The sequence below is a fragment of the Callospermophilus lateralis genome, chromosome 2 (assembly GCF_048772815.1).
Source record: "Callospermophilus lateralis isolate mCalLat2 chromosome 2, mCalLat2.hap1, whole genome shotgun sequence".
Classification (NCBI taxonomy): Eukaryota; Metazoa; Chordata; class Mammalia; order Rodentia; family Sciuridae; genus Callospermophilus; species Callospermophilus lateralis.
The window spans coordinates 55,485,560-55,508,073 of record NC_135306.1 but is presented as its reverse complement, the minus strand read 5'-3'; the positions used below and the strand labels follow the sequence as shown (position 1 = coordinate 55,508,073).

At 34.2% G+C, this 22,514-nt stretch overlaps 1 protein-coding gene across 14 annotated transcripts in view; it reads right to left on the bottom strand.

Annotated features, from left to right (window-relative positions):
* Positions 1-4,067: 4,067 nt before the first annotated feature.
* The window catches only part of Mpdz (multiple PDZ domain crumbs cell polarity complex component), a 158,144-nt gene continuing 139,697 nt past the window's right edge, over positions 4,068-22,514 (bottom strand). For 10 of the 14 annotated variants that reach the window (XM_076845967.2, XM_076845971.2, XM_076845974.2 and 7 more), the window contains 12 exons: positions 22,156-22,301; positions 21,407-21,490; positions 21,051-21,244; positions 18,920-19,067; positions 15,578-15,664; positions 14,616-14,706; positions 13,666-13,709; positions 12,700-12,822; positions 11,302-11,406; positions 10,663-10,775; positions 9,627-9,750; positions 4,068-7,641 (listed from right to left, as the gene is read on the bottom strand). In XM_076845967.2, coding sequence (XP_076702082.2) covers positions 7,495-7,641; positions 9,627-9,750; positions 10,663-10,775; positions 11,302-11,406; positions 12,700-12,822; positions 13,666-13,709; positions 14,616-14,706; positions 15,578-15,664; positions 18,920-19,067; positions 21,051-21,244; positions 21,407-21,490; positions 22,156-22,301 — 1,406 coding nt within the window. In that variant the 3' untranslated portion in view covers positions 4,068-7,494. The remainder of the gene's footprint in view (positions 7,642-9,626; positions 9,751-10,662; positions 10,776-11,301; positions 11,407-12,699; positions 12,823-13,665; positions 13,710-14,615; positions 14,707-15,577; positions 15,665-18,919; positions 19,068-21,050; positions 21,245-21,406; positions 21,491-22,155; positions 22,302-22,514) is intronic. The other 4 variants (XM_076845972.2, XM_076845976.2, XM_076845979.2 and 1 more) reach the window with 1 other exon arrangement.

Genomic DNA, 22,514 nt, shown 5'->3' with positions numbered 1-22,514 from the left:
ACAGTCCTTCATTTGCATTGATTTTTGTAACAGTGATGTTATTTCTGTCTTTTATCAGCATCCTCATGTGCAGACATTTCTTCTCATTTGATGCCAATAGTCATCTGAGGAAGATGTTAGTAACCCTATTTTACTAACAAAGGAGGCCAAGGCTCAGAGATCTCAGCTGTCTTCTGGCCAGGAATCAGGCCAGGGCACAAATGAAGCACAGCCTTGAGATCTAGAGTCCTATACAGAGTCCCAATCTATAGTTCCTTTAGTAGAAGACATTTATCAGGTACGATTGACATTAAGTGACACATGAAAGGCAAAGTATAGGATGAGACCATGATAACTTTATTACCTAAATACCTGTAGACTGGAAAAAAAAAAGCTTTAGAAAAAAATTAACTACTGAATAGGAATAATAATAATAATCAGATACCTATAAATAAGTGTTGATGAATGGGTTGATAGTATGTTATCCAAATGGCAGCAACTATTACAAATATAAAGTTTTAAATGTATAACTTATATATTAGCCCTAATATTAAATAGTAAAATGCGAAGAAATTATATGCTTATTAGTCTAAAAATAAGACACTTGTTCTTAAAAATGAACCAACATATTTTGTATTTATGGTAAATGATTAATAAGATAAGCAAGTTATAAGAAGATGATTTATTTTGGCTCATTGTTTAAGAGCTTTCAGTTCAAGGCTGATTGACAACCTTGTCCTTTGGACCTGTGGAGAGGCAGAACATCATGCAAAAGTACAAAGCAGGGGAAATAGCTCACCTTAAAGAGAAAGAGAGAAGACTGGTCCTTCCACAGCACATCCCCAACAATCAGACCTTCTTTTCCATAGGTCCCAAATTCTAAACGTTCTACCACCTTCCAAAAGCACTAGAGGCTGGTGATCAAGCCTTTAACACATGGTCTTTGGGGGCCATTCAAGATCCAAACCATACTATTCATTCTTTAAGAATGTAAGTAACAAATATAAATCTAAATATAAAAATGATAGCATGTTTATAAAAATATTATTTTAAAAAATGATTTAAAAAATCATCTGAATTCAAAAGTAGAAGTGGCTGGTTGTGTTCCTAACTGCACATCCAACTGCAGCAAAAGGAAGTTCATGGGATTACATCCCTAAAATGCAGAGAATTCACAATAAATTTTAAACCTCCATCTTCTTGCTGGAAATTCTTCTAGCAAAATATATTATCTCTATATATAATTATAGCAACATTCTTTTGTCTTTTTTTTGGGGGGGGGCACTGGGAATTGAACCCAGGGGTGCTCTACCACTGAGATATATCCCTAGTCCTTTGTACTCTTGAGACAGGGTCTTGAAAAGTTACTAAGGTTCTTCCTGAATTGCAAAGGCTAGCCTCAAAGTTGCGATCCTTCTGCTTCAGCCTCCCAAGTTACTGAGATTATAGGCCTGCATCACTATGTCTGGATTGTAATTTTCTAAAGAAGTATTACTTCTTAAAGAATTGAATGAGATTAGACAAAGGGGAATGAAGGAAGAGAGTGAGTGATAGGAATAGGAAAGATAGTGGGATGAATCCGACATATCTAAGTGAATCCCACTATCATGTACATCCAGAAGAATGGGGTCCTAATTAGAATAATTGCTTGTATTATTTTATCAAAATAGATTTTACTATCATGTGTAAATAAAAAGAACCAAATTTTTTTAAAATAATTGAATGAGTTTATATCTACCTATCTATCTATTTATCTATATGAGCAATAATTTACCAATGCAATTTGTATCTAGAGAAATCAAATCAACTTATTTAGGATTCTATTCTTTTTTATCTGATGTGCAGTAAGTAAAAATCTAAACTTACGTTAAGTACTTCTGACTGGTTTGAGAATATCCTTTTTCTAATGGACTAATGGACTTAATAACTATAATAATTTGTTTTTTAAAAAATAGGTAAATTTTAAATTATTTCATTTAACTTATAGAATTATAATTTTTTCCCTTAAAAATAAAAATATTAGAATGTTTTTCTGTGTACTGAGTTGCCTTACTAAATCTTTTAGGAGCTGGTACATTAACATATTTTAAAGTCAGTTGAGAGATTTTATCAGTATACTTAAAGGCAGCAGGGTGCATAATTAGGTATGCCTGCCATCTGTATAGCCCTCCAGGTGCAAAAGGCATTAGCTTTATTTAATATTACCACAACATTAATTTTACTCCATTAATTTTGTCATTTGTCCTTTATTTCAAACTCAAGATTGCCAAGACTAAAATACTGGACATGATGACCCAATTCTGATTTTAGTTAAATTCTTATAAACAAAATAGTAAGTAATTCTGTAACTAAGCATACTCTTAAGGATAGGAATTTGGTGGCTTTCATATTTTAGAAAAGCAAAACCTTCATGATTTTTGTATAATGGAGGAAGCACATCATTTTAGGTAGTCCTAAAAACCATCATTTTAGGACTATATGTATCCTAATGTATGTTGGATTACATGAGGAAAAAAACCCTTCCAGTTCTAATAAGTCCAAGGAAGAGTTTCCAGAGAGATGTCAACACCATGCTACCATTGGCAAATCTTCCTTTCTAACAAAGAGAGCAGCCCTCAGTTATGAAATTCTGACCCTTGGTAAACAAGAGTATCTTGAGAAAGTTTATGAGCATTTACTCATAGCTATTTTGTATTTATGGCAAACTATATTGGTTTTCCATGCAAAGGAGGGAGAGACAACTTCTCTTTATAGCCCATTTAAGTTAAAAGAAAAATATTTAGTAAGTAATAGTATAGTTATATAAGGATATGGGAAACATGATGAAGGTTGTATGCAAAACAAATGAAATTTTGGAAAGTTTAATATAAGCTAATTTCCATCCAACTTCAGAGGAAAAAGATACAACTGACAGAAACGAAAACTGAAGACTATTTAAAGAAAGTATTACATTTATGGTACTCATACAACTGTACTACAACCATTTCTTGATAACTTATTCTGTTGCATGGTATTAAAACTTTACATAATCTATTTAATTTTCCAGATCAATATACATCTAAGTTTTATTGAAGGCAGTAAAGTAACTTGATGTTAAGAAAATTTGGGGAATGAAATTTTTTAATGCCAAGTATTTTAAGGTAAATTCAGGTGAAAAAAGCACAATTTTTAAAAAACAAAGAAGAAAATGTCCAAGGATAAGTATGTTTGTTTCTGAACATATGCATATAAGGAAAAGGAGGGTGGGGCAGGGATCACAAAGTATTCACAAATGACACAGTCTTCTGTCTAGTGTGAAGAGAACAAGTAGGGGCCTGCTCCTAGCAGATGCCTCATCAATCTTGTGATGAACTGTGCTTCTGGTACTCATGAAAATGTCAAGAAATAGCTGTAATGATTCTGAGCTCATTACCATAAATTTGCCTCCTTTCTTGCGGGGGAGGTCCCAGGGATTGAACTCAGGGGCACTTGACCACTGAGCTACATCCCCAGCCTTATTTTGTATTTTATTTAGAAACAGGGTTTCGCTGAGTTGCTTAGTGCCTTGCTTTTGCTAAGGCTATGAACTTGCAATCCTCCTGTGTCAGCCTCCCCAGCTGCTGGAATTACAGGTGTGGATTACCACTGTGCCTGGCTAACTTTGCCTCCTTCTTGACAGAATTCCTTGCTAGGGCCTACTACTAAACTTTCAGTACTTAACTGGCAATTAAAATGCTTACACAAATAAAATATAAATTGTTCCTTCTAGTTTATATTGAAATGGACAATACAGAAAACTTCTAAAATCACTTTAAGAACATTTTTCTTAGCTTTCACACTCTTTTAATTTGGAAGTTTTCTTGATATCAACTATTTTTCTCTCAAGATAATGGATTCAATCCTGCCTTCCAACTAGCTCTCTTTAGAAAATGGCAAAATTAAATATTAATTCCTAGTAGAAGTTGAGGAACATCTTTGCATGAATCAAATGCATTCCAGAACATCACAGACATGAAACAACACACCAGGACTGCTGGAAGCTGGTGATGATCATTCTGAGGGTCCCTCCCACACCTTAAAAAAAAAAAAAAAAAAAAAAAAAAAACCTGTTTATTCTTGTCTCTCTGCAGGCATTCTTTCAAGTTTTCAGGCTGATGGAGATCTGAAGAGGGACACTAAATCACTGCCTGTCATCCAGACAACAAATGAGCTGACCAAATCCAAGGCAGCTTAGTATGTCTATCCCAATGCAGAAACAGCCCCCTTCTGCTTGTTCATGTCTATCGAAATCTGCTTTGTCAAGGTTCTTCTGATGAGAAAAAAAAAAAAAAATGATCCTCCTTTTTTGTGTCTTCTTGTCTCTCATGACTCGTAATCCTTTTATGCCTCTAATTCCATTGCTGCTCTGACATACGGATGCTGGTTGCTAGGCCTCCCTGCTATTCCCACTTTTATGAATCAGTCAGTGCTGAAATGAAACACTTTGTCACTGCCATTATTATTCCTCGGAGTGTTGAGGAACACCACCAGAAACTTGTAGTAGTCTCCTGTTTGACTCAATCAATCTCAGTAGGCATTATGGATGATCCACTGTCTTGGTTTATACATGGCACAACATTAAGAGTCTTTATTTAAACTCTTTGCTCAAGTACTTTATTTCTTCACCACAGAAAACTCCAGAAAGAAATAGTATAGGAAACACAAGCCTTTGTTATTTCTCTACAATGTCGATGAATCTATACTCTTTTGCTTTTAAACTCTACCTTCCTTCCTCTCTCCTTTTTTTCCTCCCTTTTCTCTTTTCATGTGTTAATAGCAATTTATAATATCTTACTATTCCAGCACAATGACAGTAGCTCAGGATACAAAAATATAATATTACTTTCTCAGGGCATCCATAATAAATGCCATCCATAATAAATACCACAACATCGTGGCTTAAAATAACAGAGTTTATTATCTCATAGTTCTGGAGGCCAGAAGTCTGAAATCAAGGTGTCAACAGGCCCCGGGAAAGAATCCTTATTTCTCCAGCTTTTGGTAGCCCCAGGTGTTCCTTGGCATATTTCTTTGCCATCATTGTTTGTTTTGTTTTGTTTTTAAATTCAGGACTATAAATTGTTTTATTAATCTTATATTCTGTGTACTTCCTTTCTTGTATGATGAAAATCTTACTTCTCAATGATATTAACAATTACTCATTTGTCTTTGTCTCTGTGTCTTCATACAGTCTTATAAAGCTACAAGTCAAAGGATAGGACACACTCTATCTAACAATGATCATAAATAATTACTTCTGCAAAGACCCTATGACCAATGGTCACATTCTAGGATTCCAGGTGAACATGAATTTTGGGAGAATACTGTTTAAGCTAGGACAGATGTCCATTGGGTTCTTTTTTAGAGACTCTTTCACATATTTACTCAAACTTCAATTCAACTGGCTTACTTTCCCTCACACAGTATTAGTATGCAGAGACCTCTATAAACATTTTTGCTAGTTTAAACTTCTAAAAGTGGTCAGTTTAGCTTTCAGTGGCCTACCACCAAAGAATCCTGGCATAGCTTCATAAGGGAGGGCCCTAAGTGGTGGCTAAGAAAATGGATATATCACTGAAATAGTAAACTGATTTTTTTACATTAAGCACCTCAATTTACAATGATTGGTTGAGAAATACATCTCCCAAATTGTTGCACTAGGTGTGTAGTTTTTTCCATTTATTTTTGTATGGACTAGAAGCACAGAATTCTTAAATTCTTATAAAAATATTTTCTTGCATTTTAGAATTAAATAGAAATTTTCTGATGAAACAATTATCATTTTACAGATGAGATAAATCTGAGGGAATGTATATTCTTACTGGCTAATTTAGGGACAGAACTAGTAAAGATTTCCCAATTCTTTGATCAGTGTGTAAATCAGACTTTTCATATTTATTAAAATAAATAATTTTCATTATGATTTTTCTCTCTGAATACACTTTAGCTATTTATTAATCTAAGAATAACTTCCAATATTATTGCACTAATAGTACCCTAGAAAAACACACAGGGACTTCCCTTCCTAGGAGTCCATGAATCTTTAATGCTCAAAAATATTGTGGAGGTAAAAAATACTGAGTTTTCCATAATGACATTGTCTATATTTCTTCTAATTGCATCCATGCATATGATATATGCTATTAGACATGACAGAAATCAATTTTTAAATAGTAAGTCTTAAATAATAAACCTTTCCCTCAGTACAGACAGCGAGCAAACAGAAATTCTTGCTTTTTTATTTGTGCACCACTGAAACTTCTTCTTATTTATTCATTTTAATTATGCGTTTACACAAGAATGCTGTAATAAAATATCTGTACACTACTTCTGTTACAAATATAATATTTAAAGTGACTTTATATACTCTAATGTAGGAGTTTCACGCTCTAAAATGGGAATGAACACATGATAATTCCTTGCCAGTTGTCTCAATAAACAGCTCCATCTGTTTCCCTTAGTCTAAAACTATTGTATTATAAGATGTTAATATAAGGCAATGAAATGAAGTTATGTTAATCCCCTTAATTTTTCTATCAATTTACTAAAGGCATACAACCAAAATAATTACTAACACATTGCTTTTTTCTCTGTCATTAAGAGTAATACTAAATGAAAAACAACTGCACAGTGCATAAACACATTTTCAGTATTGCATCAGTTGTTGAAAACAGCACTAAAAGATTCTGGGATCCTTTTACATTCTTCCATGATTAGCCTGGTTGTTCTCTAGAAACACCAGTCAATGTGGGGTAACATCATTGCTTTACTTACAGCAACATGAGAATATTTTATAACAGGTCAAAAAATGAAAATGAACATCAAGATGTGCTTTAAATATGATTCCTTTATAAAACTTAGGAATACTGCTCCATATATTTGCTATTTACTCAATCACAGAACACAATTTAAGCAGCAAAAATATATGTTTACATTAGAAGTGAGGAGATAACGGTATTTTATAATGTTCAGAACTTTTAAATACTAAGAGTATTAGATTTTTTTTTTCTTAGTTTGGGGTAGGAAAAAGAGAGAGATTGCTGAATTAAGTTCTTTTAAAAAACTCTCCTAAGATTTTCCTTGTTTACTATAAATCTTCACTATTCAAACTAAAAGTGAATTTCCTGAAGTCATTTTTTTTTGTTAGATTTAGAATTATTATTCTCTATTAATGAGATTGATACATAATTTTTATCCATGTGACTACAAAATTTTAAATAACTTTAAAAGAAAAACTGTATTTCCATACACAAATATTATTCCTCTTTGAGTTTAGGTTCACAAAACACAAGGGGAAAGAAAAAATGATGTTTAGATGTCAGCAATAAAACCACACTACAAAACCAAACTTAAATGTTATTTTTCCCTACAGTTTTGAATAACCCATGAATACAATATAGGAAAAGTCATCCACAAGATCAATTATCCACAGACCACTTCCATTCTTATAGTGGGAGGTAAGCAAGAGATTGGATTGGTTCAGTTCAGGCAGCCAATTCAGGAGAGAACCATCAAAGTGACAGTGCCTTTTGTCTGCTTGAGGATGGCCACTGCTTCTTCATGGGTTACCCCTTCTAGGCTCTGCCCATTGACAGCAATGATTTGATCACCCCTTTTAAGACGCCCATCTTCTGAGGCTGCTCCCTGCAATTATAAAGTAGACTTGTTTACTTCTCAAAAGAATGCAGCTTCATGTCACACAACAGAAATAAAAAAGATCTAAATAAGAATGTAAATTGCTCTGCATGTACAGGCACATTGCTCTTGGTGCTCCACAAATATTAAGCAATGATGAACATACACAAAGGAGGTCTTTCTCCTAAATGGTTTTAGTATGAGATTCCAATTTGGGAGAGAATCTAGAAGTCAATAGATCAGTTGGATTTTTTTTTTTGGGGGGGGGGGGCGCTATTCAGCACAGCAGTTGGTGGAAATTCAAGTTAATAAAGAATATTTGGGAATTTGCCTAGTAAGAATGATTTCATAGAATCCATGATTTTCTATTCTGTAAAGACCTATAGAAAAAGAAGACACAAAATTAACTAGGAATAAAATCAGTTTCACAGCACCTGGGTATAAGGGCTAAAAGGTTTGCAAAAGCACAAAGCCTATGTGAAGGTTGACTAGGACATGATAAGGTACAAGTGCTGATTTTAAAATCCATCGCTGGGGCTGGGGGTATAGCTTAGTGGTAGTATTCTTGCCAGCACATGAGAGGCCCTGGATTCTATTCCTAGTCTGTCTGTCTGTCTGTCTCTCTCTCTCTCTCTCACACACACACACACACACACACACACACGCACACATGCACGCACATGCATGCACATACACAGTTAATTCTAACTCTTTCTGTGACTTTGAAAAGGCGGCTCAAGCTGTCTTGGTTCTTACTTCCCAAGGGTAGATGGATTCTTTATATTACTATGGGCCCTACATGATAAAGATTAAACACAGACATTATTGTTTGAAAAAGAATCCCATCTTAAGGCATGCTTATAGAAGACAATTATGCAATTAAATATAAGATTAAAATATGGAGAATTTAATGAGGAATCCATAATGATGAAATTCTTAAAATATGTTCTCACTAGCATGCCTTAAATAAATTGTTCCTAGGCTGAGGAAAAGGACTGCATGACTCTCCTGTTCACTGGCAAATGCTGTTTGTATTTTTGGACACACCAATAGCTTTTTTAAAAATCTCAAAAGTTAAGCTAAAGCACTTTAAAACAATTAAAAATAGTAATACTTTTTTCAAAATAATATAATAAAACCTCCATAAATTAAAGGACCATAGCATTAATCTAAAGCCTCTATATCAAGTCTTTAAACATGTTTTTCATGAATTTTGCTTTCTTTCACTATAAAATTTTGAAATTTTGGATTTTCTCCTGCAGAAAATTTTGTCCAATTTTGTACGACTGAGAATATATGTCTTATGAACATAAATATGCCTTAGCAATCAAATATGGGTTTCGGTTGTTTGAATAGCTTCATCAGTGTCCCAGTATCTTTATTTTTGTTCAAACATTCTTAAGATAGAAATGTTTTTCTTCATAAAAAATAAAATCCCTTAATTATGAATAATCAATTTATTGTAAATGACAAGGCTGCTGGATACTCTTTAAATTCTTTTTAGTAATCTTTTTATTTTATTCAATGAAATTAAACTTGTCAAATAAATGTTCTATTAGTTAATGTGAATATACATTTTATGCACTTTTCTGTACCTATTTTCTATTTCACAACAACAAAAAATGCAAAGAAAAAGAAATGCCAGTGCTCTGTAGTATACATATTTAAAAGGCCCCATTTTCAAATGACAATTATGTACAACTTGTTTTCAAAGGAAAGAACAGAATTTACGAACTAAAATTAATTAATATTTTTATGCATGTTGTCAAGAGTTTCCATGGAGTTTTAATTTGAAGCTATTTTCCTTTAAACATTATTAAGCTCAAATTGTACAAAAAATATTTAATGACTTGCTCCTGTAGGGAGTTTAGAAAGAAAATGATCAACTGTTAACCATTTGGCATTACCTCAGGCCATAAACTAATAAGCCAGCTGCTGACCACTGTTAATGAATGTTTAGCAGAGAAGAGAATGGTTAAAATTTGCAAGCTTACCTTAGCAAACACTGTTTTCACATAAATGGGTAAGTCTCCATGAGGGCTGCCATATCCTCCTACTATACTGAAGCCTAAGCCATCTGGTCCTCGGTCTAGTGTAATAGACTTACACTGAGGAGGTCTACAGTGAAGGAAAGGAAAAAAGAGGTTTGGAATTTTTTATAGATCACACACACACACACACACACACACACACACAATCTGAATCTGTAAGTTATGCACTGTCTGACATCTACCTAACACTAGCAAAATTCCTTGTGTTCTAATAGGAAATATATTATGAATATTTTGGGGATGCTTAAATTGTCAATGCATGCTGTGTGCAGTACTGAAATTTACATAATCTAATGAAATCCTACTTAACGCCCTAATTCTATTACTCATTTACAGTTGCCTTAAACTAACATATTCACTGCATATTCTCATGGTACAGAAAAACTCATTCTTTTTTTGGTTTATTTAAAGTGAGAGGGCTAAAGTTCAGGGGACTGTAATGGAATAAGACATAAACATTGGGGTTCCTAAGCTCATATAGAAAAACTGATTAAATAATTTTATATAGCTTATATTGCTTATAAACATTCCAATGTTCTTCTTCTTTTCTCTACTCTTTTTATTTTCTTATGCTTTTGGTATTCAGTGTTGTTATCCAATGGCAGTGCATTTTTTCATGATGTATGAAATGAGTTAATAATGCTGAAAAAATTAAAGAATAAATTTGACTTACTCTCTATCATACAGGGGTAGTGATATAAAGACTAATAAGCTCCCCTCCCCCCAAAAAATCAGAAATGAAAATGTGGGAAGGGTAGTATTATGTATAGCTATGGGTCTATAATCTATCCTTCCTTGATTAGCTAAATCTATGCCATAACTGTTCATAGTTAAAAGCACTGGGGTTTTACATTTTATGCCTCATCTCCCTATATATTTCATCTCTAGGTGAATGCTAGAAACATGTGACAGAGAATATAATTTTCAGGAAGACTTGATTCATAAGTAACAAATAATGTACCATAACATAAGAGCTCACCCTAAATCATCCTGAAATATGCTGCTTGATGTTAGTCCAGTGAAAGACAGACTAGAATTTGCAGGCTCCGGCTGATGACCTGTGACCACACTTACATCTCCCCCAGCAACCACCTGTGTACAAAGGAGCATAGAGAGGAAAAAAGACACATGTTCATGTGGCTAGGGAGACAACAGCAGTTTTTCTTCAAAGAGAGAATTTGGATTAAAATGTGTATTTTATTGTCCACTTAAACATTTCTTTGAACATAAGAGAGAAATTTCACAAGATCCAGTGGCTTTTTAACTATACAGATAATAAAAATATTCTAACTCAATTCTACAATGCTGTCTGATGCTTTTAAAACATTGTCTCCTGTGCAATTATAAGACACTCACACCACTTAAAATTCTAGCAATTAATGTTCACAGTTGAGACCCTGTATTTTGCCCTTAGAAATAAAGTAGGAGACAATAAATGCATAGGGGTAAAATGCAATGGAATGTGTTTCATATGTATATTCTTCAAGCTCTCAGTTTATATCATTTATGTTCAAGGATATATTAAATGCAAAAAAAGAGATTCAATCCTTTTTACTGCTTTAACATGTGCCCTCAAAGTTACCCATATTCTGAACAGTGCTTGAGATACAAACCTCACCTGCATTTCAATGGAGCCAGGGGCATTTTTCAGTAAGTTAACTGCTTGAGTGTGAGTCATCCCCTCAGTTGATGTGCCACAGATGGTGACAATCCTATCACCAACCTGCCAGGGAGAAAAAGAAATAGCCACCTACTAAAGCACACAGGGAAAATAAGGCTTGGAGACCAGTGCAGTCATTTCCTTCTCTAATGTCAACTTCACATATATACTGTCACCAGACATTAAAATATAATGATGAAAATGACCGATTCCAAGAAGTCCAAGGAGCAACCACAAAAAAAGTTGTACACATTGATTTCTATAGTCACCAAGGGAGTGGGAGGGAGAGGGGGAAAGTCACTCTTCATTTCTCCAGGTTAAGGCATTATTTCTTATTAAAATAATAGAATATGGATATTATTTGGAAACTTCAATTTCTCTGGATATTATCATTATAATCGTTAGATGTGACTAAATCAGGGGCTGGCAAATTAATGCCCACAGGCTAAATCTGGCCCATTGCCTATTTTGGTTAATAAAGTGTGGTTGGAAGACAGCTAGGCTTATTTGGCTGCTTGCACAGGGCAGAGCTGAGCAGCTGCAACAGACACTCATATGACCTACAAAGCCCAAAATTTCACGATGTCCTTAGAGAAAAGTGATCCCCATGGTATATATATATATATACCATAATTTTTTAAATGTGAGTAATTAATTTAGATATCAAAAGAGGCTGAACCATTTCCAATCTAGAGGATATTTACACTAAACATGATTGTGTTTGGAGAACTTGTATGAGGCCACAGAGACTTTACTTTTAAAGAGACTGAGTTGCTTTAAAAGAGTATTTACATGATTTTGGAGCTGTCCAGTTATCATAAAGCCCATCAAACTCTTCTAATATGAATAATCCCTCAATGTAAGCAAGTTTTGTGTAATTTTACATATTGCAAGTCACTTTATATTAAGTTTCTGCAAACTTTACAATCAAATGAAAATAAATGATACTTTTCAATTTAATAAAGTTGACTCAGCATTTATACCAATAAAACATAAAACAGAAAAGTTTCACTTCATACTAGCTTTCTGAAAATAACTTTGCATTATTTTAACTTGTTCCACAGAGTTAAAACATATAATAAAAATACAAAGAGACAACTGTAAATCTTCCCACTTCACTTACTTGCAAATTCCCGTTCAACAATATCATTTTTTCCTTTCCTTTCGTTTTGTTTTGAATTATTATTCTTTATCCTTTACTTAAAGCAAGGTCTGCTGTAGCTTGGCTAGCTGACTTAGAACAGCCTTGCAATAGATGGTTAGATTAGAAGGATTTATATAAAACAAAAAAATACTACCCCATAAAAATCTTTTGCTAGATTTGTTAGAGCTACTATGGTTATTGGTAAAACTTACCCTGAGTTTCTGCGTCTGAGCTGCAACTCCATTTGGGTGCATCATTGCAATAAATATAGGAACATCACCAAGTGGGCTGCCTACTCCTCCAGCTATGCTGATTCCCAATGAGTCAGTAGGCCCCTGCCATGCAACAGATGTAAGATTTTAGTAAAAGTGTTACTTTCAACTGATCTTTGTTTGTTCTTTGGTTCAAGATTCTAGTGTCCACCTTGATGTTCTATGGGTGTGAGGGTGGAAAATGTAGTTTAAGATAATTGCATTATTTTATTTGATAGAGGTCCTTAGTATGGGTTAAGAAAATAAACATCTGTTCAGGAAGAAAAAAAAATCAAGATATGCTAAACGGAAATCATATTGTGAGACAGATGAGCAGGTAAACTCTGAAGTGAAACGGCCACGATCTGGGGAATCAAATCTGAGTTCAAATCCAGGGATCTATGCTTACAAATGCTAGGATCTAGAAGAATCCCACTCCTCAACAGATCACCAGATGATCTTCATTCCTAAAATGGTGATAACAGTGACCCTTACAGAGGGCTGCAATGAATATTAAAGGACATGATGTTGACAAGAAGTGTCTAGAAAAGCGCTCAACACATCGTAAGGCTCAAAATTGCAGCTGCTTTTATTTTCTCTCTTGTTCATGGCTGTCTGGGAAATCTGTTTCAGCAAAACTGAGAAGTGTCTGTTGAAAGGAAAGGCTCACTGATCAGCAGAAGGGAGATGCAGGGAATGATTGGGTGTAGGGTCAGATTCATGCCATTTTTGGCAAAAGTGATTTTTCAAATGAGGTCATATCACTAGGAAATTCAGCAAAGACTGCACTGTGTTATTTCCACTGTATACAATGTGTGTGTGTGTGTGTGTGTGTGTGTGTGTGTGTGTATTCAGCTGGATACTATGAAGCAATAACATAGTTACAGAAAAATACAAATGTAGATGCCTCTGAAAACATCAAATTACCTTTTTTATTTCAACTGTTCTTAATCCCTGTATTTCAGATGCTACTGTAAAAAAAAGATATAATACAGTTATCAAAGCATTTTTATGAACATTAAATTTTCACCAATACATGGAGCTAGATGGGACTACATGGGCTATCATTTATTTTATTAAAAAAATAAATGACACACAGTAGATGTGATTAGATCTGACTCATAAAGGAACTCATCATTTCTCCAGTTGGAAAAAAGCACATACCATCTCGTTTCATCTCTTCATTTTAAGCATCGATTATATAACTATATAATCCACTTTGAATGAGTCAAGGACAGAATGCACTTTGCATAGAAAGACATATGCACAGCTGAGAGGAATAAAGTCACGGATGCATTTTTAAAAGAAATCCATGGACTTAAGTGCCTAAACTTCTAGAATATTAGTCATATTGCAAACAGAGACTGCCATATGGTTAGTTTCTTCAATTTGAACAACTTTCAACTAATGTATCAAGCCAAAAAACCCTTTGCATCACGATTTCATGTAATTAAAACACAGGAGGATGATATTAATTTTCTCAAAATTTTGCAATCTTCATGGAAAAAGAAGGCTTCACTTAGTGGCATCTTCTGATTTGCTGGAGTCACATTAAACAGAGGAAGAGAAGCAAATCAAACACACCAGTCTGCTCAGTAGGAAAAAACTACACAATCCTGATGATAATGTTTCCTATGTCTTTCAGGGTAAACATCAAATGGGAAAAGCTGCCACAGGCACAGAATCATGATGTTCAGATTTTTTTGCCAACCCACGTTTTTGTACCTCCGTAAAGATATGGGATGATTTGGGAGATGGGGGAAAAGGAAACAAAAAGAGAAAGAGTGCGAGGGAGGGAGGGAGGGAAAGAAAAAAACAGTGTTGCCTACCAAAATTCAGATCAGTAAAACATGCTTAAAATATTGAACCAATCTTACATGCATTCTTCTTTGAGCTGCTTTCCAGTGACTCAGATGTACTTATTCCAGAAAGGGGAAGAGTAAATGATGACAAACTGCCTTCACTCACCTACAAAATCCACCAATTATTTTAGAAATAAAATAATAAATCCCTAAATACTACTTATTTCAGAATTCAATTCTTTTAGTGCATCTAAAGAGAAATACCATTAAACAACAGTGGCACTTGATAATTTGAAGGACCATTTAAACATAATTCCTGATGATTTTTTTTTCTTTTGAAGAAATAATTTGCCTAATAACATGGGTAAATTGAAGCTAAGAGGGTAAATAAGACTGATTTCAACTTACCTAAAATTTTAATAGTTTTCATAATTTCATTTAAGACAATCCTCTATAAATTTAAACAACTGATGCACAAAGACTAGGACTTAAACAAAAACTATACAATTAGAGCCTGTTAATGATAAACTAATCTAGTAATTAAGGAAGTCTGAAAGTGTTACTCAAGGTAAGATTGGTACAAATCTACTTCTGTTTTCAGAAGAAAGCACTGAGGAAAGGACTTGGAAAAATATTGAACTATTTCAATACTGTAATTTATATATGGTAAAGAGAATTTACAGTTCACCTATGTGGGGTTTTTCAGTTGAATATTGAATACTGATTGATGCTAGCAATTGCTACACAGTATGTTTAAAATCTGGTATCTTGGTAGACCTTACATATATTAGATGATAACTCATTGAGATTATGGGAAAAGAAGAATGCTTGAAATCATATTCTTATAATGTTTTAAACTAATCAAGAGTCACACCTTGCCTCTTTGCCCACTCTCATCTCCTATCCTGCCCTATCTCAAACTCTGCACTCAGTCATTCAGTCACCCTGCTTAGAGGGCCACATATGTGTCCATGTCCCTGACAGTGCCACCATGGGGCCATTTATAAGCTATTCTTGGTGTATGGACAGCTACCCACCTGGCTGCTCTGAGAAGGCCTCCTCTCTGAATGGAATGGACCAGCTTTGATTCTTCCAACTTCCAGGGTTACTGTGCCTAGGGAACACTGGGGGAGTGGTTGTTTTATGGAAATGCTTAAATAAAATTCTATAATCATCTTTAGCAATACATTTTACTCTTCAACACTGAGGTTTTGAAAATGTTTTTCCTTTGGGATTTCCACAGGTAAGGATATCACCAATCCTTTGTGAAAAATGCCTTTAAAACATTAAAACTAATAAAAACTAACAAAAACAAACAGCAGCAGCAACCCCAGGTGTATGTCTTGTTATCTCAAGATTTATATGGAGATTATTTTTACCAAAGCAAAGAGAAATTGAGAATTGAGCAAATGTCTCATGAAACACACTGATGTAGAAAGGCCAAATGAACTGAATAACCCAGGGCTTAAAAAAAAAACAATAAATTTGCTACTACAACCACAACTTATTTTTCCTTAATACAAGAGGTGCTCATAAATTTGGGCAAATGATCTGTTGCTACACCGTACCTGAGTAGACTTCTCACATTATACTTAAATAAAGATTGTCATGAATACAAAATAAAAACTGAAGATAATTTCCCTATAGCCCTTTACAAATAAGCCATAGGCATGCAAGAAATGCTATATAGCCTAATACTACAGGATGCAGTAGCACCACAAGGTGTTTGAGTTCAGACACACTGATTTAAATTCAGACTGTGTTTTACTAGCTCTGTGACCGTAATGGATATCTAATGTTAATATAGTTGGTGTTCTGCATTTTTAGAATGTAGAGCATAATAAGTTGTTAAGTAATCCATGTACAGTGCTTATGACAGTGTCTAAGAGTAGGCATAAAGAGGAGGCACTGACATTGTTATGCTGCTGATGTGCTACCAAGGGAAGCTTGAGAAGTCAAAACTTAACCTGAAATAGCCATCAGTTGATTTTTATTTGTTTTATTGGTTCATCGTTTTGTTTTGTTTTTAGCCCCAAACTTACCAAACTTTTCTTGGGAACTACTTGTATTTTCAGCTTACATAAATGCAGAAGTTAACAAGTTCATGCATTTATTATTCACTATGCAGTGTTATAACTCTTTCATCTACCTATAACACAGCTCTTTCAAAGTCCAAAGGTTTTGATTATTGTAAAAAATTTAAGGTAATCTTTCCATTATAAAAGCAATTAATTCTCATTAGAAAAAATTGGAAAGAGAAATGAGGAAAAAGTTAATTTCAATAATTACCTCATAATTGTTGTTAAAAATTTATAAGATTTCATCTTACATAACTGTATTGATATTGTAAACCACAATTGTTTTTTGTTTTATCTTCACTGATTACATTTTTATGTTAATATAGTTGTCAGAAAGATCACTATAAATAGACACATTTGTTATGCATCTTTAAAATACATGCCAAAGTTGATGTAGTTTTTTGTCAACTATGTTACTTCCAATTTTCTTATTATTACAAATAATACTCTGATGAACTTTATGTGCTTAAATTTTTCCATATTGTAAGTTATATGAGTAAGGTCTTTAAATGAAGAATTAACCAATCAAAATAACAAACAGCAGCATGAACATTATAGTATACAAATATTTAAGGTTCTCAACCATACAGGTTGTTACAATGGTTGGCTGCATTGATATTAAAATTATTTATGTTTTATGGATACTTTCTATTCAGAGACATATCAGTGCTACAGAGCCAACATATTTTTATCTCCAGAGGAAAACTGTTCCTCCTTAAAGAATTCTTGATGTTTAAAAAACTTCAATAAATGACAGGTTTTAATGTTTTGTTAATGGCTGACTTTATATCCACATTCATATTCACAATCCTATCCAAATCATAGAGGCCAAAAATAAGAGCCTCGCCTGGAACATCCCTCCATGATGCCCAGTCCACCATGGCAGAGCTGCCACGTGGACTCACAGCAAGATGTACCCAAGGCATAGGCACTGATGGAAATGGTTTTCTAGTCAATGTTGAATTATACTTCTTCAGGTTAAAAACCACACAAGGTAAAGGAGAACAAAAAGATAAGCATTGCCCATTTATAGGAATATATATCCTCCCTAAAAACTGGAATATACCCTAATAAGAAATATGTCTATAGTCCTAAGAAATGTATTTTTAAGTGATTATTCTGTACTTTACAATTATTTTTTAAAATGAGCTCGTTCTGCCTTTTCAATAGGAAAATGATCCTTCTTGAACTTTCTTTGGAGGAATCTATTTCATAATTCGAAATGTACTTAAATTTAGAATGATACCTAGGGATGGGGTCCTTCCAACAAACTGAATAATTCCCAGTGAAAGTACTGCCAGGTGAAACTGCATTAAATTATTTTTCACTATATAAGGTTGGCTCACCCAAACCTGATTTTAAATACCAACTTTCAAATAGTTCAATAGTTTTGAGTCAGAATAGGATTTAGACAAAACATTATATTCTAATGCTCATAAATAATAAAATCTTTCTGCCACATTTTTTGTCACATTATTCATTATCCTTCATAAAGATGTTGACACTGCTATGCCAAAATAGGGGTTAAAGAAGAGCTGGGGACAGGAAAGCCTAGAAAATATGATCTCCAGAGGTGCCATGGATACCCATCTCACCTCTGGTGATCCCCACATTGGGCAGTTCAGCCAAAAAACTTTTTAAAAAGCACCTCTGTGGGGCTGGGGTTGTGGCTCAGTGTCAGAGCACTTGCCTTGCATATGTGAGGCACTGGGTTCGATCCTTAGCAACACATATAAATAAATAAACAAAGACATTTTTGGCTGCTTTGACTGTAGCGATATATATATTAATTATACTAAGAAAAAAGGATAACAGACGTTTAAAATAGTATCCATAGTTAAATAAACAAAAAAGAAAACAGAAAAAAAAAGATCACCTCTGTGTCTGAGATGTGTCTAAATCTGTATCTAAATCAGAAGCTGTAAGAAATAATCCAGAAACAAAGATGGAGGTGCAAAGATTGAGACTTTTGTGTCTGAATATGTGTTTTGTTTTAAGCAAGAATTTACACAATATTCATCTTAGAAAGATTTACTAAAATTTCAGATACTCAGTTCATGAATCCTAATACCACTAAATAAATACAGAACAACATAATACACAGCTGTCACTGAAAATATGTAATAGCATATTTTTTGCAAAAAGTCTCAAAGAAGTTTATTTTTTCCAATTATAAAGAAGTAGGAAAAATGTTTTACTTGAGATGATACTTTAGATAAGTGACTAAACTATTGTAGCTGAAGTTTAAATTCTCTTTCTTTTTGCTCTTATACACACTTATTTTTGGCATCGGATTTATACCTTTAGCAATGCAGCTACAGCTTCCTGGGTGGCATTGCGAACATCTTCTCCATTCACCATTAATATCTGGTCACCCTGCATCAGTCTTCCATCAGCATCTGCGATGCCTCCTTTGACGATATCTGACACAAATACTCCAGTATCGTTTCTGCAAACCATTTTGAATTTCAACATTATTACTTTTCCTCAACTGAAATGCAATGTTTATTTAATGGAAAGCTAACTTTTTTTAAAAATGAAAAATTCACGCCTATTTTTAAGGGTTTTATTGTTTTGAGCAATGCTGGGGCAACATGTATTAAATAATGGCATATGTTTTACAGTATTTCAGAGATTGAGCAGATCTTTTATAAGCAGATTTATTGTTCATCAATTACATACTGTAAAGAGGAGGGGATACTATTCTTCTCATTTTATGGGCCACACAGCTAGTAAATGGTAAAAACAGGAATAAAGAGCCAGTCTTCAGATGTTACATCTATTGTTCTTTCCACACCATTATGAATCCTTAAATGGATATTGACTTGTGGCTATGAAAACACATTGCTGTTATCATCAATACTATTAACATTGTTGGAAATAAATAACACATGTGTATCTTAAACTAAAACCATTTGTTACACAAACTTAACTACTATTACTGCAATATATTTTACTTTGAATCATTACAGCTTACTTAGACATAAGATAGATTTTTCCAAAATGAGCAAACATAAATCTTATTCCAATCCTTTTATAGAAAAATAAACACTAAATGAAATCAAAAAAGTAATAACAAAACAAAACAAATCCCCAAACTTCCCATTAAGATACAAAAGTAAATGTAAACAGAAATGCATAGTGAAAGATGGGATATATCACTTGTTCTTCCAGGGATCTGACTCAAACAAAGCACTCTACCTTCTGATTCTAGTTTCACATCTTCAGAATTAGGGTATTGGATTAGGTAATCTTTGTGTGCTCTTCCTAATGTAAACAGGATATGTTGCTGGAGCTTTTTATAGTGCCCTGGTGACCCCACATGTTGTGGTAGCCTGGTCCCCATGTGAATGCTAAGCTCACAGTGTTTCAGAACAGCTACACAACTGATATTGTTTTCCCAAAAATAATGTCTAATTTTTCAGACACATTCCTACTGAAATTTCAATAATATGATACTTTCTTTCTGTGTATTAAAGAAATCATTAGTTGTCTCTTAAAAAACAAACTGGAATAAATATCCTTTTATTTCTGAATTGAAATGTCCCTGCAGAACCAGGTAGGCATTTTGATACGCCCATTTCCAAAGGATATTCTGATGTAAAGGGCACATTTTCATAAATTTTTGACTCAGTTGGGGGAAAAAAGAAAAACCCTACTTTGAAACTAGAGATCTGAGGCCTGAAAAATGGTGATAGTAATTCAGTTTCTTTTAACTGAACACTAACTTCATTTGTTTCATTACCTGGTATTTTCTGATCCCAATGAGCTTATAATACTAAAAGGAAAAAAAATACTTATGGAACTTAATGTTACTATGACTTAATATAAATATTTTAAAACATACCAATAAATATTAAACTAATCACGTGCACTCACTGATCTGCCTGCACCCATCCCCTGCTTCATGCTTTCTGTCCTGTGCTGATGGCATGCTCGTGTCATTCAGATCTTTCTCCCTGTATGATCCTCCAGTCCCTTCAGCAGACCAACTATCATCTCAATCACTCTCAGCCTCAGTGCAGGCACCTCTCTTCATGGAACATTTCCCTAATCCACTTCTCTTGGTTCCTTTCTCCTCTGCTTCCACAGCTCCCCCATAATGTGTCTCTCTAATTCCTCAACAGATTGATTTGCTATAAGAATATTTTTAATTCTTGTTCGCCAAACTGTTAATTTTTGAGGTTAGAAACCATGTCTTATTTAACTTTGTTCCTCAGAATGTAAGGTATTTCCTGACACATAGCAAGTACACAAAAACACCAAATGGCTTTTTGTTGAGCATATTCAAAATCCCCCAATACCCTGATTTAAATGTTCAAAACCAGTATCATTCTATGCTTTCACTGTAAGTGGGCCAATGACAGCTACTTGCAGAACATGAACTATTGATAAAATTCTACTGTTGTTGTAATCAAATCCAAAGGCACACCTTTTACCAACAATACTTAATCCCAGGCCTTTCCCCGGCTTCTTCTGAAGCTCAATAGTGAGGGCATCACACACGTCCTCCTCTTTGTAGGGGGTCTCATCTCTGTAGAGTGTCAGGCGCACTCTTTGCGGCGTCTGTCTCAGGACGTTGATCGCTTCATCATGTGTGGCCTTTCTCAAGTCAATGCCATTCACCTAAACAGATATGGGACATTGACTAGGAGGAACTGGGGGAATTAAGTGAAGAAGGGAAGGGAGGTAGGAGGGCAGAGGAGAGAAAGAAAGCAGCAAAGAAACACATACCCTCTCACTGACTTTCTCTGTTATTTTTGAAGATCAAAAATAAGCAGTCTGTACCTCTAAAATCTGATCTCCAGCCCAGAGTCTTCCATCTTTACATGCTGCTCCTTCTTCATAAACTTCATGGATAATAATGGCGCCCTAAGGATCCAAATACAACATAGTATGCTTTATCCCATTCTCCCTTTGAATGGTGAGAAGAAATAAAGTCCAAACACAGCGTACTTTCCTGATAGCCACAGGGATTTATATACTCACTAGGTTTATATGTGAGCCAAATAGCATCATTCTAGGAAATATGTAATAGCATATTTTTTGCAAAAAGTCTCAAAAAAGTTTAGTTTTTCCAATTATAGAGAAGTAGGAAAAATCATAAAACATATAAATCATACTTAAATATAGTAAGGAAATATTATTGTTTCTATCCACAAACAAAATGATTCTGAAAGTATTTTTGACATTTAGGAAATTCTGTCTACAAAGCATCCAGTTTTTCAAACTCCTCTCAATATAGGACTAAACCAACCTGGATATTAATAAAAAGGAAATTAAGTTATTTCAAGTACTAGTAAGACATTCTGAAAACTAAAGGTCACAGTAACAAGTGTAACACAATCTTACTGAGTCAGTAGTGATCAATACTCAAAGTAATGGTCCTAGTACCTAACTGAATATTTGCCCTATAAATGAAAATAACAATAAGTGATTAATAATTCATATAATTAACTGATAGGAATCTCCCTGGAGTATCTTGAGGCTGTCTGGAGGCTGCCTGCATGGCTGAAGCACTCTGGATGGGCACTCACCAGCAATGTGTCAGAACCCCCAACGATGCTCAGACCCAGCCCTGTTCGCCCTTTGGAAATCTCAATTGTTGTTTCACAACCAGGGATAATGGGGCAGGTTGCAGGATCAGAAGCAAAGATTGCTGGTGTTGATGATCTGCTTGTACCTAACAATAAATTAAAAGTGAAATAAAATAAAAATTAAAAATGAACTAGAAAATATGTATAAGAAATTCGACACAGGTTGTCTTTGGGATGGAGCAGGGAAACAGGTCCAGGACTGGGGGAAAAAGGAGAATTCTTTAATTTTGCCTTCAATCTTTTAGTTATCTTATATTTAAAAATGTTAAACAAACATGACTAGGTAATCATTGTTAATT